At 39.5% G+C, this 18,941-nt stretch overlaps 1 protein-coding gene across 1 annotated transcript in view; it reads right to left on the bottom strand.

Moving 5' to 3' along the window:
• The window catches only part of LOC122812125 (adhesion G protein-coupled receptor E1-like), a gene marked incomplete in the record, with an annotated part of 2,110,064 nt that overhangs the window by 797,090 nt on the left and 1,294,033 nt on the right, over positions 1-18,941 (bottom strand). Inside the window, 1 exon segment of the mRNA XM_044084415.1 lies at positions 862-1,014. Coding sequence (XP_043940350.1) covers positions 862-1,014 — 153 coding nt within the window.

An 18,941-nucleotide genomic window follows, 5' to 3' on the forward strand; every position in this document is an offset into this window, starting at 1 on the left:
GTATTACACCATCAGCATTATCCCAGGACTAGTTTTTTTAATTCAGACCATAAAAAGTAAATATGTCCTTTCTTGTTTTCCTTTTTTTATTGGCTGTTTTATAAAACTGTGTTATTTATTAATGGATGATCATTTTCTTATCATCATATAAATTAATCTAATATTATGTTCCAGCAATGACAACCTGGTATATCTGGATACTGGATGAAGTTTATAAAATATAAGTTGATAATGCTATGGATCCTGACAATTTTCCAACTGCTGAATCACAAAAGTTAACATTTATTTAGCTAGTTACGCACCTTACTTGGTTATCATATCATTTAGATTTTATTTAATTTAGTACAGGAAATACACTGTGATGATGTTACTACTCAGAAAGGGTCAGGGTGTCACTTCAACAGTAACAATCATCTAGGGCTGAGGTTCACACCACCAGGTGGCTAGCCCTGCCTTGGTTGTTCTTCCATACCACACAATCACATGCACACTCACACCTATTACCAATTTAGAGTGCCCAATTCGCCTACTGCATGTCTTTGCAATGTGGGAAGAAACCAGGGCACCTGGAGAAAATTCATGCGAACACAGAAAGGATATGCAGACTCTGTACAGAAGGCACCCCAACTGAGATGAATGACTTAATTAAATAAATTTCAGTATGGATTTACAAAACATGTCTCTTTAAACCAGTTTAATATTTTTAATGGTCTTACTCATATAAAATGTAACATCTCTTACTTGTATGTAATAAGAAGTTAAAGAATATCCATAAATCTATCACTGAAGCAAGCTATAATATTAAATAGGTAAATGTCATTACATAGAAGCAGAAATACCAATTCACTACAGCATACTTACCAATGCAACCAGAAGAGGTAACATCTGTGAAGTTCTGTACTGCCGACCGAGACCTGTATCCTGAGATACAAGTACAGTAGTAACTTCCAATTGTATTGCTGCAGACCGAGTAGTTACCACAGATTGCTTTATCTTCATTGCACTCATCTATATCTGCATTTCAGAGAGCAGAATACCACCTTATTATATAGCATAATGAAACAAAACTATATATTTCCATAATATGAAAACTCCACACATATATTATATTCCTGCATGCAAGCAAAGAAGCTAATTATAGTATTGGTAAGTAAATCCATTAACTTTTCCATAATAAAGTGTTAAAAGGAAATGCATGCCTACTTCAAAGACATACAATGTGCATCTACAACTTTTTTTCAAATTTTGTTCTTTATTAAGGCTTATTAGTAATAGGTAAGGAACAACATATTCCATAAATTAAAAATGATCCTTCAACACTTTGGGGTTCTTTTAATGATTTGAAACTGCAGTAACTCACCACAAGAAGTTCATATTTAACTACCGACCTAAATTACTAACTGAAACTCATCTGTCTACCTTTCTGTATGTAATGCTATATGACTTTGCATGCTAACTGCGTTTTATCATGTGCTGTTACTTTGAGAATGATCCTCAAAATTCTCATTAAAGTCTCTAAGATTTGATTTTATTTCACTGCACTTATATTAAGCTTATTTTTATTATGATAAGTAGAATGTTATTTGTTTTAAATACACAGTGAATTTCTTGGCCTTTGTCTTTTTCTGAAAAGATCTCAAACATGCATAAACTAAAACACTGCTGGTGATTCCCTGCTTGTTTTTTCCACCCACCCTTCGCTTTGTTAATCTGCTTTTTAAAACAGATGATTTTACGCTGCTCACCCCTACTGTAAATTCAGCTTAATAAGCACCTACCTTTCTACACTGCTGTTGATATCTTGAATTATTTATTTGCCTTTCCTTGTGCTTATATTGAAAAAGTGCATTTTGTTCTCATTGTCTGTTCTACTGATTTACTTGTTCTGTATTCATTATCTAGCTAGCTGTTGGATAAAGTAGTCTATTTTTACATTCTAGCAAACACTTGTTTTTACATCAGGAGATCAGTGGATTTTCTGTCTAGTGCACTGGGAGGTAGCCTGGTTTGTTAAGGCTGGAAAAAACACTGAAGATTTCTGCACATAGTTTATTGGCTGGAGGGCTTATTAATCAGCTTATCTTGTTTATAGTGACTTTATAAATGTTGCACAATTGAGTGGCTTATTTATATAAAGCAAAGACTTTTATTGAACAATCACACTTTTATAAGCTGTTTAAAGTAAATTGCTATAGCCGTATCTTTAAGTTTGTTTGTGGTAGCATTTTGTATCTTTTAAGTTTGTTTGTGGCAGCATTTCACTCTGGACACTCCTTTACTGTGTTTTTACATTAGGAAGACTGGGATTATTCATCTAGTGCAGTGGATGTTTGCCTGGTCTATCTGAGCCGGGAAGCACACAAAAAGGTTTTGAGTATCTTTTTACACTTCTCCTCTATACTGTGACTGTACTTTATCAGTTTCAAAAAATGTATTGTCAGCTGCTTTAAGTACTTAATTGCATTGTAGTACATTGTATCTGTTGTAGGTAGTTTGTGTGGTATTGCTACACTTGGGCTGCAAACCAGCCATTCTACATTGAGGGTGTTTTTCTGCACCCTTGTAGCAGACGATCTAACCTGTATGAGTTGGGATTGCTGATGCATGGCTTATTGTGTGCTTAACTAATTGGTAGTTAACTTAAAAACTTGTGTCTCTTTGCTCGTATTTAAGCTTTACATTTGCATGGTGCTGCTGTTTGCTCAGTGGCAGTTATCAGTGCCCTTGTATAGATACAAAAGCTTAAAAGCTCAGTTTTTCCCTAAGCAGCTGTCAGTGAAACACTTCCAAGCTCTTCTGCTGCTCTAGGAGCAACTCATTTCCACACTGAGGAGCATTGCCTTATTGATCAACCTTAGCCTACACAAAGTATAGGTCCCTCTTGTAGTCTTGATGCTACTAGCACAGTCCTGTCAAATTAACCCATTTCCTTCCCTGATAAACATACAGTAACAGCCTGCTATTATAAATGGGCAGTTTCCCATCATCTCTATGGCCAGCCTGATAAACATAGGCATCCTGAGGAAAGGTAACAATGGCCTCATGTGTACTGACAACCCACTTACTGCTGAAACAAAGAAATACTTTATGTGAGAGGTGTAGTTACACTATGAAATTGGAGGCAAGACATTCACATAAGGACAAATTGAATGCTAAACAGATTCCCACACTAAATAAGGACATGACACATAAACCCACACGTGGAGGCACTAGTAACTTAACAAAAGATCAGAGGTCTCTCAAACAGAAACCACTTACACACAAAACAATGCAAAAAACAACCACAACACATAATAGCACACACACACTAGTATCTCAACAAATAAGCCCATAAGGCATAACACCACAAAGCCTAATGTATTGGTCAGTCATACCTCTCAACTATACAGATTATTGCAGAATGCCCAGATTTTTGCGTCATGGTTTTAATATGTTCCTCATAATTTTTTTTTTTTGACAAATAGCTGGAATGGTCTAAGAAGTAAAGTCTCTAAATAATGACATGCATTTGAATTTCAGACTTCATATCTTCCAGAAAATGTGTGCCAACACAAAAATTTGGTTATTCTAGCAACTTTCTAAATTTATAACAGCAATATTTAAAATTTGTTCCTATTTTTGAGCCTTTGTTCCCCCATTATGTCAGGCTTTGTCCAGATTTTTTGTTCTAAGAGGTTGAGAGGTATGTTGGTCATAGTTGACGCCATTGAGAAAAACGGATGCTCCCCTTACCAGGCTGGTTAAGGAGCTGGTTATGGTTAGCTGCCTGTTAGATGCCAGGAGCAATCAAGTCACTCAATCACAAGTACCAGTATGACTCCATCATAGTCTATGTGAGGGTGAATGACTTGAGATGTACCTCAATGGATTACATGAAGAGAGACATGACTGAGCTCTCAGATTATGTGACACAGGTAGGTATAAGATTAGCCTTAAGCAGCATTTTATCTTCAACAAGGATGATGCCACAATGCAAACAAAAAATGATTGACTTTAGCAATTGGCTTAGCTAGTGGTGTCAGCCCAGGGGGATCTAATATCTGGCAACCTGGGGAGACATGGTCGACAGGCCACACATCTTTCCCAGAGATGGTTTGCATCTCTTTCCCCTAGGCTTTCAGAAACTGGCAAAGACATCAGGCAACCCTATTACACCTTTATTAGGCAGTGTCAAAATAACCAACCTCCCAACATAGCAAAATCCTGTCTAGATAAACTTAAGGTACTGCTGCTTAATGCTAGCAGTCTAAACAAGAAACTGCACTCTCTCGAAGCACTCCTCACTTTGGAAGATGCTGACATCTGTGCAGTCACTAAGACATGGTTCAAAGGTACAGAAAGCACCCTGGCCATGCAGGACTGCAATGCCTTCCTACATTCAGGCCACAAACTGAGCATGAAAGAACCAATGGAGGAGGTATATTCATCTTCATTAAGGATAAGTACACCTTCAAGACTGGTCAAACAGTATGACTCTCTTGAGCTACTCCATTTCTAATTAACTATAGGAAAAGCTCTCTACCAGATCATAGCTAGCTACAGGTCCCCCACCATGAAACAGGAAAAGCATGTCATATACCTGGACTTACTAGAGTCACTTGCCATACAGCCATACACCTTACTCATGGGTGATTTTAATAATCCTACCATTGACTGGGAAACACACACTGCCATAAACATGCTGGCTAAGAGATTCGTGGACTTTGTCAATGCAAATGCTCTGGGACAGCTAGTCATCACACCCACAAGAGGCTCAAAATGTTTTGGACATAGTCCTCCCTAGTACGATCGGACCATAAATCAGTGTCGTTCGACATAATTATAGGTCCAGATACCCCATCATACTAAAAAATGCTTAAGAATTTTTCTAAGACAAATTACCTCCTAAGTGATGGCAAAGAAAGTTTCAAAGCCCCCATGAAAGCAGATAACATAGGCCCTATGGAGAGGTGTACAGAAATGCCTTGTATAACCACTTAAGCAGTTGTATAGAATCTGCTATATCTGACAGGATTAAAACCTGGTCTTGCCAAAAAAACAATCCACCCTGGTGGACTCCCTAGTATAAACAGGCTATACAACAAGAGAAAGAAACTAATGTCCAAGAACAAGGGGGAACTGGTTCAGCAGAGGAAGAAAGCCTTCCTCTTTCTTAAACAAACAAATTAGAGATCTTCTCAAGTCCCTCAAAGCTAATTATGAAGCAAAAATAGCCTCCCTAGCTAAGGTTAATCACAAGGTATTATTTAACTACATCTGAAATCTAAAAGGGAATACCCAGCTATGCACTGAACTGGTTGTGGATGGCACCACCCATACTCAACTGGAGGTAACAACCAACCTGCTAGCTGACAAATTTGGATAACATTTTACTCCATATCCCCTATGCCTATTAAACATGTTTGGTTTCTTCAAGAAAGTCACCAAGACCCTGGATGAGGAGAAAGACTAACATACCACCTATCTTGACCTAGCCAAGGCATTTGACAAAATCCCCCACTCAGGTATTATAGAAAAACTCTCACAGTTGGGAATTAACCCCTACATTACCAGATGGGTAGCCAACTCACTCAATGATACGGTACATACTGGCAAAGTTGTTGACTTCACCTCTAGCAAAAGACCAGTCACAAATGACATACCACAGGGTTCTGTGCTGGGCCCCTTATTGTTCAGAATTTATTTCTCAGAAGTCCAGGCAAACTTGGATACCCTGTGGCTGACCAAATTCACTGATGATTGCAGATTGGGAGCAATCATTGAATTCTTAATGATGTTAATATACTGCATACAGGGTTAATACAAACAAATGATTGGTGTAAATGCCACAGATTAAAGCTAAATGCAAAAAATGTATTATTATTCCCTTTGGGAAAGTTGACATCCCTGATAATTACATTATAGACAGACCCCCCTAAGTGTAGATCCAGTGGTATGTGATCTGTGTACTCAGGTTGACAGCAATATGTACTTTGACCACCACAAATCCTATGTGGCATACATTATAAGTAAAAGCATCACATATAGATCTAAGGATGTTATAATTCCATTATACTCAGCCTTCATCAGACCAACAATTGAGTACAATTCTCCCTTGTGCATATACCTCACCAAACACCTGCAACAACTGGAGCGACCACATAGGTTTCTCACCAAGAAATTACAGGGTACATAAAACAAGTCTTACATAGAAAAACTGAACCCCCTGTCACTGTATTCTGTCTCCTACAAGTTGCTAAGGGGGGGCCTGTGCTTGGCTTATAGGGCAGTCTCTAATCTGGCCCTGATGGAAATGCTACACATTCGTAAATCAACCTATAGAAGGGTCACTCTCTCCAGGGATCTTAACCTAGCCTCTGACATGAATAGGTCATCCTGGACAGACAGTACATCTCCCAGAAACTGCTCTTCTCTGGAACAAGCTTCCAATTCACATGAAACAGAGCCCCTCCCTGAACCTTTTCAAGCGCAACTTAGATTAATGGCTGGGGGACATCAAATTCACTCCTGCGGTGGTGCCCATGTCCATCCTGGACAGAGGAAGTCAGTATTAACTATCATCAAGCCTTACCTCTGTGACTTCACTCACCTAACCCCTGACAATTGAGGGAACTCGAGATAAATATGGCTAGGCTTGTAAGGGCTCTAGGGCCATTAGCCTAGTAACCTCCTATGAGTCTATAAACCTATGAACAAGTAACCATTTTAGAATATGAGGCACTGACAATAGTTTTATTTATACGTATATTTGTTTGGTACATTTTGTTATTTACTGGCAGCCATAAAAGTACATACAAGGGAGTACCCAAGTGAGATTAGAGCTTTTACTATAAAACATAAAAACATAAAAGTCTAAAAATGTCAATGCACATGGCTGCAAATGTGCAATTAATAAAGAGATAAGCAGTTTATGTCAGATTTCCATATAATAGTTTCGGTTCAAGAACACAATGCATAGTAGTAGTTATGATATTCCATTTACACACTGTATTACCAGAGGATGCTATAGATGTATGTGATTGTCCTCAGATTTGCATTTTGAAAATGTTAATTACAAGTTAATTATGGTGCACTTGAAAGATTGTAGACCATTTGGAATGGGATGATGTGCATATATTATTTTGTGTAATTTACATTCAGTGCATATTTAATTCATTGTTTATGGAGAAATTTAATTCCATGTAAATTGTTGATTTAAAATGCCCCAACACAAATTTTTGTATTATTAATTACAGGAAAACTTTTTTTCTTACTGATGTATACTTCTTGATGCAGTGAATACAATATATGTAGCTGGCTTTCTAATCTAAAGCAGTACATTTTAATATTCATGTTGTTAACAGCATAGTTACAAAGCATTCCTTTTTCTTACACACCATTACATAAATGCAAAAAAAGTGCTTTCTTACTTTCGGTTTAATAGCAGTGTCTAATTTTGATGGTTCATTATGCAAGATGATTTCATTGTGAGCAAATAGCTAAATGTGACATTATGTCTCATCCACGATAGCAGTAATGAGGATTAATCAGAAACTTGGCAGAGTTTACAAAGTCAGTGCATTCATTACACTGAGTACAAGGAAAGCTCCTGCCATCTCATATCTACTACCCTCATTCCTTTACTCTGTTTATACTCTCACTTGGCTATAATCTATAGGTTCATAGGTTCGGGTCTATATTATTCCAGTGAAAGTGCACATGTGCAACTACATAAAAGTCGACACAATGCACGAAAGCTGGTAATCACAAACGGCCATGAAATTTTTTCCCTAAAAATTCATGCGGCCGTTCGCGAAACAAAAAACTAAATTAAAATCATAAATAGGTGGGGGGCTTTACCCCCACACCCCCAATGTGGGGGGTTGTGCCCCCACACCCCCCTAACTAAATATACCAACTCTGAGATTGCACTATAGCAACAGAAAGGGCAACTCCTTGCCCTGTGACAAATACATCAAAACACTCAAATGCATTTCGATGTATTTGTGTCGCTCTTTTCTCACTCACTCAATGCAACTTTCGCTGGAATAATATAGACCCCATAGGTTCATAGGAGGTTACTAGGCTAGAGGATCTAGAGCCCTTAAATGCCAGCCATGTTAATCTCGAGTTGCCCCATTTCTGTTTATTAAGTGAAAATATTTTGCAGAGCTAATCTATGGTTAACACCAACTACCTATGTCCATGAGGGACATGGGTGCCACCCCCAGGGTAAATGTGCAGTCTCACATGCATTTGTCCAGGTTGTGCTTGAATATGGTCAGTAAGGATCTCTGCTTCACATGATTTGGAAGTTTGTTCCAGAGGAGCATCAGTCTCTGGGAGACATATTTGTCTCTCTGACATATTCTGTTAAGGTCACAGGCTACGTTAAGATCCCTAGAGTGAGTAACTCTTCTGCTGTTAAATTTGTGGATATGAAGCATATCCATCAGGGCAGGGCTGAAGACTGCCCTGTAGGCCAGGCACAAGTCTCTTATCAACAGTCTATATGATGCAGAGTACAGTGACAGGGCTTTCAGTCTATGTATGTACATCATGGTACATAGACAAACTATCATTGTTATTGGAACAAACCAGGCGTATAATATCATTCCTGGATTCTGAGATGGTAACTCTGGCAGAGCACACCTTGCACAGCCAACATAAGTTAGAGTTTTGTAACCAACTGTCATCCATCTTGACTTTGCTTATAAACTGTTGTAGTTACGAAAATGCCCCGTCGTACTAGATACCCTATCATAGACAAAAGTCATTACCTCAATTCCTCTGCAGACCATACAGCATTCCCACAACAAAGGATACATTTGGAGATTCTCAGTTTCCTACACATTAGAAAAATCTTAAATTAACCTTCCTCCAAAACAAGGCCTGTCCTTGCTAAGCATGTCTTAAAGACTGCAATTAAAACATTTTAAATAGATTAGAAATTCAGTGACAGAAATTCCCTGTTTAGCTAGTAGTATGTGAGCAGCCTAAATCTACATGATCCTGTGAATAGTATATACTTTATTATCTGCCATAATGCAACAATTCCAATTTACAAATTTACTGCATACTGTTCAGAGTTCTAGGGACTTGGAAAACCAACACTACTACGTGTAATTCTACTTAGTCATCAGTGAATGTCATGCTTAAACTTGCACAGTTAATCTATTCCCAGTACTGTATTTGTTTCTATCCACTACAGCTTGAAACCTAGCAAGTCTTAGTGCAAGTTTCCTTTGTAGTCAGTTAATAACTCATCTATCGAAATTGTATCCTCCTCCAAACTTCTTGGTGTCACTATCGACGATCAACTAAAATTTAATACACATATCCAATTGAATATCAAAAAAACTCACATAAAACTAGGTCTATTGTATAGAAACAACCACTTCCTCTCTCCTCACTCTAGACTAACCCTTGCTTCTACCTTCCTCCTTCCTTCCCTCTTATACGGTGCCCCCCTGCTAACTGATCTCTCATCCTCTCTTACATCCAAACTTGAGCTATGCTACACCAAAATCGGCAGATTTGCCACTAATAAATCCTCTTCTCATCACTGCTCCTCCCTTCTCACCCTAAACTGGCTCGAACTTCCTAATCAACTTAACCTCCTCCAACTCACCACAGCCTTCAAGCTACTACTATACCCCTCAAACTGCCCAAATATCCTGCTCCCTTATACCCGATCTTCACAACACAACCTGATCACAGTTCAAAAACCCCAGCGTCCTGCTGGCCAGCTTCTCTTATCCTTTACACTTGCAAAGAAATGGAATGCCCTGCCCTTGTCACTTAGGACCAGTACCAGGCTAAACAACTTCAAAACTCTGCTTCATTCCTACCTCTTTCATAACAGAATTTGCAACTGCACTCCTCTGCCTTTAATACCTAAACTTTCTACTCCATTTGCCCCAGACTAACCTCCTTCTATTCTGCACCTGTTCTCCTTTCTATAATGCACTATGCTTAGTGAACAGCACAGTAAAACAGCATTATCCCAAGTATTGTCTCTCTCTCCAAAACAAAAGTGGAATTGTTGTGTTTCTTCTGTTACAACCACCTGATACTTGTTTCTTAGAGTGACTAAGACTTTACTTGTTTACTGGAATTATCATCGTAATTCAATATTTGAACATGGATTTGCATGTACTTTGAAATTATTTTTGTAATCTATATATATAAATGTATTGATCTGTTTGTTTGTTTGTTTTGGAGCTTTTCTGTGGACTTCCCCGGTAATCAAACTGAAATAAATAAATAAATAAATGTCATGGTGTCTTTTTAGGCAGACTCCTAATGACTTCTAAAGTCCTAAAGACTACTTATGATTATTGCAATATCTACAATAAATCACCTGCTTGCCCAGCAATTTGATTCTTAATGATTGCTTCAGCACTCAGTAATTACAAGTGTTACCACCTGTACTGTTAAAATTTATTATTATGTTTCTGTTCTGGACTGGAGATTTTTCTCCCTGGGACTTCACTGTAGACAAATCTTCATAGCTTGAGATTTCTGCCCAACTGATATATACAAATGTATTGTATACATGAACAAACTATAAGAAAACTACAAACAAGTAAGTTTGAAAATTTTATTTGGAGGAAAGAAAGCTTCTCTACATTAAGAAACACAACAGGTTCTGCAAAATATATGCCATATAAGGCAGATTGTTAGCTTTATGGCTTGATTTTACTCACAAAAATCTTCCCCCATTTTTACGTACTAAAGTATGTTTATGTCAACAGATTTATATTTGAAATCCTAAGATCCTTAAAGCAGAGACTGAAATATTACATGTATCTTTATTAAATTGCCTTTTCAACCAAAATAGGCTACACCAATAATAGGTTCATAGGTTCATAGGTGTGTACTAGGCTAATAGCCCTGGATCCTTTGCAAGCCTAGCCCATAGGATTACCCTGGCATTGTGCCACCCGACCTTAGTTCCCAGTGTCTCTGTTGAGTAGAGCCACTGGAGTGATCCCTGGGATGAATTTTCCATTTCTCATCCACTTATCAAGATTTCTCTTGAAGAGGGCCAGTGAGGTACTCCGCTTGACATGTATGAGAAGTCTATTCCATAGCATGGGCAGTCTCTGGATTATGAACTTGTCCCTCCAGCTTGTTCTGTTGATTGTGGTAATGAGGTTGAGGTCTCTGGAGCGTGTAGTGTGGAGGGACTGGGATTTCTTTAGCTGTAGCATTTCTAATAGAGCTGGGTCAGACATGACTTTGTAAGTCAAGCAGAGATCACCTCTAAGTAGGCTATATGAGACAGAGAATAGTTGGAGTTTTTTGAGTCTGTCCATACAGAACAAGTGTTTAAGGCCTAGGATCCTCTTGTGAGGTACTTTTGCGGCCTCTCCAGTTGTTGCAGGTGTCTAGTGAGGTACATGCCAAATGGGGCATTTTACTCAATGATTGACCTAATGAGGGAAGAGTAGAGAGAGACAATGACCTCTTTCTTCCTGGATGCAAAACCCTTAGTAATGAGATGTGCCACATAGAAGGACTTTCTGACCACAGTGGCAATGTTGTGCTCAAAAGAGAGGTTGCTGTCAACCTGTGTTCCCAGATCTCTTATGAAGCCTCCTGTGTTCAGTGGACTACCATTGATGTGGTAATTCATGGGAACCAGGTTTTTCCCAAAGGGGATGATGACACATCTTTTGGCATTCAGCTTATGGCCATGGTTCTGACACCAGTCATTGGTCTCAGTGAGGCCTTTCTGTAGGATGTCAACATCACTTGGGGAGTTAATTATGGCTCCCAACTTGCAATCATCTGTGAACTTTGTCAGCCTGAATCCATTCATGTTGGCCTGGACTTCAGAGAAGTAGATACCAAACAGGAGAGGACCCAGGACTGAACCCTGTGGGACTCCACTCGTGACTGGTCAGCAGTTTAACTTGAAGTCAGCTAATTTAACACTATGGGTTCTATCTGTGAGCCAGTTTGCAACCCACCTAATGGTATAGGGGTTGATGCCTAGCTTAATGAATTTTTCTATGATTCCTGAGTGGGGAATGGTATCAAAGGCCTTGGCCAGATCAAGGTAGGCTATATGAACCACCTTGCCTTCATCCACAGCTCTGGTGACTGACTCAAAGAAGTCAACCAGGTTGAGCAAGCATGATCTACCCTTCACAAAACCAAACTGTGTGGGATCCAGAGTTTGGAGATTCCCTATATCCTTGTTTATTAGGTCTATGATGATGCATTCCATAGATTTGCATATCAGACTTGTCAGGCTAATGGGGCGATAGTTCCCAGGGTCTGTAGTCGCTCCTCCTTTGTGGAGAGGGATGACTGTAGCAGTGCACCATTCGGTAGGGACAAAGCCTGAGGTGATGCTGTCATTGAACAGGGCAAACAGGTGAGGTGCCAGTTCACACTATAGTTCACGTAGAACACAGCCAGGGATATTGTCGGGTCCCATAGAAGCTGTATTCTTGGCCTTGGACAGTGCTGTTTTAACCTGTACATCAGTAATACTGGATGCCTGGCAATCTACTGGCATTGTGATTGGTCCTTTGGGGGGGAGAGGAATAAAGTTGGCACTGAATCTGTCTTCAAATATATTGGCAATATCGGTTGGCTTGCTATAGGAGGTGCCATTCTGCAACAGCTCCAAGCAAATCTGGGTATTACCGTTGATATTCTTTACATAACTATAGAAGGCCTTGTGGGTGTCTTTACTATCTGCTGCAATTCTGTTTTCATAGCTAGCTTTAGTGGATTTGATGAGGGATCTCAACTTTTTGTTGAGGCTGATAAGGCAGTTTTTCCAGTCTTGGGACTTCACCTTATTTCGCATCAGTTTCCTCCTTCTGTTGTAGAGTTTGTTTATGGCAGGGGACCACCAGATTGGCTTCCTTTTTTGGAGGAGAGTGTCTTGGTTCTATTGGGTATGGCAAGATCCATGCATTTGTGTGCGTGTTCATACAGGGCATTAGTGTATGATTTGGTGGTCATGCAGCTGTTCCTTAATTGCATGGGTGCCATGAAATTAGCCACCTCTGTTTTTAGGAGCCAAACGTTCGCTTTGGAGAAGTTTGTCATGGTGGTTACCTTTGTGGGTGGGGGGGTGGGATGTGGATTTCCAAGGTGATTAGTTTGTGGTCAGATCTAACCAGGGAGGAGGTGACTATTGGTATAGAGCAACGGTTGCCCATGTTAGTAATGACCAGATCAAGGATGTTGCTATCTCTAGTGGGGGTAAGAACGAGCTGGTCCAGGGCACTGGAATTAATGAATTCCAGGAAACGTTGAGCAAGTGTATTGGTACATGAGTAGTTTTCCCAGTTAATGGAGGGGTAGTCGAAGTCACCCAGTATGAGAGTGTTAGGTTGATATTTTCCAGAGTGCTTAGGAATGTGGAGTGTGAATCTTGGGTCATGGTTGGGGGCCTACAGCAGGCTACGACCTGAATCGCTGTCTTACCCAATGTTAGCTGCACCTGAAATATCTTTGATGCATTATGTTGAGCTACCATTCTGGAGGTGTGCGCATCCTTTATGAATATGGAAACTCCCCTGCCTTTGGAGCTTCGGTCCAAGTTCTTGGGCTGAAAGGTGTGAAATGAGTTATAGCCTGGTAGTGCAGGGGTGCTTTCTGCTGCCTTGAACCAGGTCTCTGTTACAGCACAAATGTCGATGTTCTCTATTTTAAGGAGTGCTTTGAGCGAGTGCATTTTGAGATTAAGACTTCTAGCATCGAGCAGCATGGGCCTAAGATTGCATTTGTTTGTAGATGTTACAGTGGTGATTTGGTTTTTGGAACACCACCTAAAAAAGACACTATAGGGGTGGCAAGAGCCTTGGCCAGTATCTGGAAGCCCAGGGGTGACAGATGCAGGCCATCTCTGGCAAAGCATCGAGGTCTGTCAATCATGTCATCCCAGGCAGACAGATACTTATTGCAGACTTTGACCATCACTGTTGTCAGCAGGTGGCATAATAGTTTTAATTTACACTAAAACAGACAGTAAGATTGCAAAGTGTCAGTTTTCAGTCATTTATGTATATTTGTATTCAGTTTAGCATTCTTACTGAATGGTAACACAATGAAAGCATAGCATACAGGAATCAGTTTTTGACAGTGTTATATGCATCTGGTAGCTTGTTGATATTAATAATGAAATGTACATTTAAGTATTCTTCAAGAACACAGATACAGACAACATCATTTCCAGCAGTTTTTTCCCCTGGGTTTATTGATCTTAGGCACAAGTGTTAAGCATGGGATAGAATATTTGCTATTGCTTATGCATGCTTACTTCTATCCCCCCAGTGCACCTCCAGACCCCTATCTATATAGCAGAGAAACATGACCATCTGACTGAAAATATTTAATTTACATTAGCTTTGGAAAGAGAACTTATGGCTTCCTCTGCACACCTCTCTCTGGGACCTCTCTTCATGCTCTCTCCCCTCTATACAGCGGAGAAACATTAGTCTGGAGGATGGATTCTCCTTGTTCTTCTGCGCATTTGTCTCTGTCACTTCCATCCTCTCTGTCTCCGTCTATATGGCAGAGAATCACAAATGTCCAACAGGACAGTTTTCATTTAAATTAACTTGATTAGTGAGCGCTACATTTCTCTTCACTTTCATGATCCTCTACTGAGCTCTTTCACAGTTTGTGAAACTGGTTCATCTCATAATGTGTCCTCATATTTTGGAAGTTGGAATTCATTACCAACATTTTTATTTGAAACAATATTCTAAACAACTTGTTCCTATAATAAACTGTCAGTATTTTACTTGTCTATCCATCTTGTTACTATATGTACATGGGTGCAGCCTGCAGGGTAGTTGTCTGTACATAGTTTATTCATCATTTGCTCCTCTCTCCAACATTGTTGATGTTTTTTTCTAATCTCACTTTGCTGCTAGAAATTCTTCTGTCTTACTTTCTAGAATAGTTCACATCCATACCAATACTACATAATTAAAAACTCCATTTGTATAATAATCCCACACCTCGTACCTCTTAACCACTAGACAAAGACAAATACAATGGGGGGGCAAAACCTTAAAAATACAGACAATTTTTGAATACTGCTCTTATAAACTTAGAAAGTCGATAGAAAACAGATTTTGTATTAACATGTTTTCCAAGTGATATGAATTCTGAAACTCGAATGTCTGTTATTATTAAGTGACTTCAGTTCTCAACGATTTGCCAGAAAAACACAAATTTTATCAGGAGCATGGCAAAAATGTTATAAAAAAATCTGGACATTATGAGAAAAGCTGCACATTTCAGAGATATGACACACCGTGTTTCACCAGGGTAAGTATTCAAATTTTAAAATTATAATTCTTAAAGATAAAGATTTAATACACACCTTTATAATGCACATATGGCAAATAATGACAAACATTTTAAATTGTTTCTATCAACAGAATGCAAATTAGTTCGGGAGTTTGAGGACAATGTATGTACAATGTGTGAATCCCAAGGCCCCAAGGAAATAAGCTATCCTATGCTATAAAACATTAAGATAGTAGGGGTTCTATCCTCTATAGTATTGGGGAACCATATGTGCTCCTCCGCAGCTGCAAAGCAATGTTAATGAACTGGTATAGCATGTACAAAGTTGACACCTGCAACATGCCTAACATATCCCATCTAGGTTTTTGGAAGGTCACTGTATCTAAGATGGATAACACTACACATATTTTATGTCTACTGTAATGACCACTCAGCATATCCTTTTTGATTCTACTTTAGGGTGACATGTAGTTTGACTAGCTATTGTTTAGTCATTCTGCCAACATCATCTGAACCACTATCTGCTAGCCTGTAAGGTGACATTATGTCAGATGCTGACAGCACCTTCTGCTACAGCTTGCTTGGCCATAATACTACCAACGTAACCACTAATATGTGCCCTTCAGCAATAGCCGCTACTAGTCATAGCATACCCATAGCCCTATACACCAAAATCCCTAGTGGTCAGACAAGGTTTGTCTCATTGTACACCCCGCCTGTTTTATTCATTACTGAACCATTCTGCCATGTTTTCCAGTGGTTATGCTGGGAATACATGAAGAAAAGTTATCATTTGCAGATGGCAGGTCTCTGGGGGGAGCAGTAGAATATTCTTTCATTAAACAGGGAGGGGGGGATACTTCAAAAGCAAGGCGAAGCTAATTGAGTTAAGAAAACAAGATGGTTAGTGTTGCTAGAGTATAACAGACTCCTGAAAGAAAGGGTTAAAATTAATCTCCAGGGACTAAGAAGGGCCCTTCTTAACTGGAAGGTATTTCTGCACATGAGTTGGAGAAATAACTATCATGGGTTTGAGAAGCTGTTCACCTGTACGAAGAAACTGAATAACCCATGTGATCAATTTTACCACATCCATTTGTATCAGGAAACAATGTTGATTTGTCTGTTCATCCGGTTCGAGTAAGTCATTTCTCAAACAAGAGACTTCCAGAATTTTGATATTAAACTATATATATATATATATATATATATATATATATATATATATAGATATATATATATATATATATATGTATATATATATATATACACACACACACACACACACACACACACACACACACACACACACACACACACACACACACACACACACACACACACACACACACATACACACACACACACACACACACAATATTCCAGCAATCAACTAAGCAATCTTCAGGGCTAAATAACCACAGAATACCAGAAAGCAGCGTGCAAAGGGGTTTAATGGCAGACAGGTTCAGCCACTTCTTCCACAAAGCAGGTTTCGCCACATGGCGTCATCAGTGTGTTACCATGAAGGGAAAAAAATTCTTATAGGTTCATAGGTTCATAGGTTCATACTAGGCTATCTGCCCAAGGGCATTTATAAGCCTAGCCCATAGTTATTTGGCTTTCGCCACCCCTTTAGTTTGAATAAAACTATGCCTATTATTTTGCTGTGCCTCTGTCAAGCAGTGACACTGAAGTAATCCCTGGGGTATATCTGCGATCCCCCATCCATTGGTCAAGATTCCTCTTGAACAAGGCCAGCGAGGTGCTCTGCCTCACATGTACCGGGATTTTGTTCCACAGCATAGGGAGTCTCTGGGTGATGAATCTGTCCCTCCAGCATGTTCTATTAATAACCGTGTCAAGGTTTAAGTCTCCGCCCTTGTGGTTCTGAGGGATCTAGATTTTTGAGGTGAAGCATATTCATCAAATCAGGGTTTGACATGGCCTTATATGTCAGGCACAGGTCACCTCTGAGCAAGCGGTATGAGACTGAATAGAGCTGGAGTTCTTTCAGTCAGGCAGCATAAGACATATTTTTGAGACCCTTTAGCCTTTTGGTGAGGAACTTTTGGGGCCTTTCCAGCTGCTGCAGGTGTCGGGTCAGATACATTCCGAATGGGGCATTGTACTCAATCATAGGTCTAATGAGTGATGAGTACAGGGGACGATGACCTCCCTTGATCTAGATGTGAATCCCTTCATGATCAGGTGGGCAATGTAGAAGGTTTTCCTAACTACTTTAGCAACATGAGTGTCAAGCGAAGGCTACTGTCAACCTGGGTCCCCAGATCCCTGATGACTTCTTCTGTGCTCAGTGGATTGCCACCAATATGGTAGCTAGGGGTAACCTTGTTTTTCCCGAAGGGTATGACTATGCATTTCTTGGCATTTAACTTTAGGCCATGGCTCTGGCACCAGTTATCCATTTCTGTGAGGCCCTTCTGAAGGATATCTGTGTCAGATGTGTTTTCGACTATGGCACCCAGTTTGCAGTCATCTGCAAACTTTGTCAGCCATAACCCTCCCGTGTTTGCTTGTACTTCAGAAAAGTAGATGCCGAACAAGAGTGGACCCAGGACTGAGCCCTGTGGGACACCATTTGTGACAGGCTTTGTGTCTGACATGGCTCCAGCAACTCTGACCCTGTGGGTTCTGTCACTTAGCCAGTTTGCAACCCATCTTGTGATGTATGGGTTTACATTCAAGCTGATGAGTTTTTCGATGATACCTGAGTGGGGTATTGTGTCGAAGGCCTTTGCCAGGTCAAGGATATTTAAATACATAAACTTTAAAGTGACTTTCCAGAAACACTGGACTTATTCTGAACACTTTATGAGAAAACTGTATGAAAAACATTAATCATTTAGTCTGATTGTGGGTTATGCTGAACAAGAGAGGAATGTCACCTTTTATTTTTATTTATTGCATATATACTTCCTTATAAGTATATAATTAGAAAGTAGGGTCACTGAATGGGTAAACTGTATGCTTTCTAGTAATAGTTGGGCTGGTAGTAATGTTGCTTTAATGATTTAGATATGATTAATGTTTTTCATAAAGTTTTGTCATAAAGTGTTCAGAGTAAGTCCAGTGTTTCTGGATGGTCACTTTAAAGTTTATGTATTTAAGTAAGTTTTTTTTCTCTTCATGGTAATGCACTAATGACGCCATATGGCATAACATGGTTTGTGGAAGAAGTGGCTGGCCAGTCTGCCATTAAACCTCTTTGCACACTGCTTTCTGGTATTCTGTGGTTATTTAGCCCTGAGGATTGCTTATTCGAGTGCTGGAATATTGTGTGGATTTACATTTGAGCAGTTCCGAGCACCTTTTTTCATCGGGCACTGTTCTTTGGTATTGTGGAGTGTATTTTCTATGAATGCTGATGATTTTGATCTCGGCCTTAATATAGTGAGTTGAGAAGCATTGAACAGCTGCATTTGGCTTTATTTACACTTGGACTTACCTCTGGAAATGGAGTGAATTGATTTTTGGACTAGTTTTGTTTAGGTGAAACAGACTGTTTTATCTGTGAACCGTTAATAGCAGGAATACAAGCGTGGATGCCAGCGGCAAGTCTAATTGCATGGGAAGATCCAAATGCATGTATAGCAGATGGTGATGTCTTTGTAGCTGCACATGGTCAGTTATTTATACTTGAAAACATT

Source organism: Protopterus annectens, chromosome 9.part0, assembly GCF_019279795.1.
Source record: "Protopterus annectens isolate FY-2018-M chromosome 9.part0, PAN1.0, whole genome shotgun sequence".
In the NCBI taxonomy this organism is placed as follows: domain Eukaryota; kingdom Metazoa; phylum Chordata; order Ceratodontiformes; family Protopteridae; genus Protopterus; species Protopterus annectens.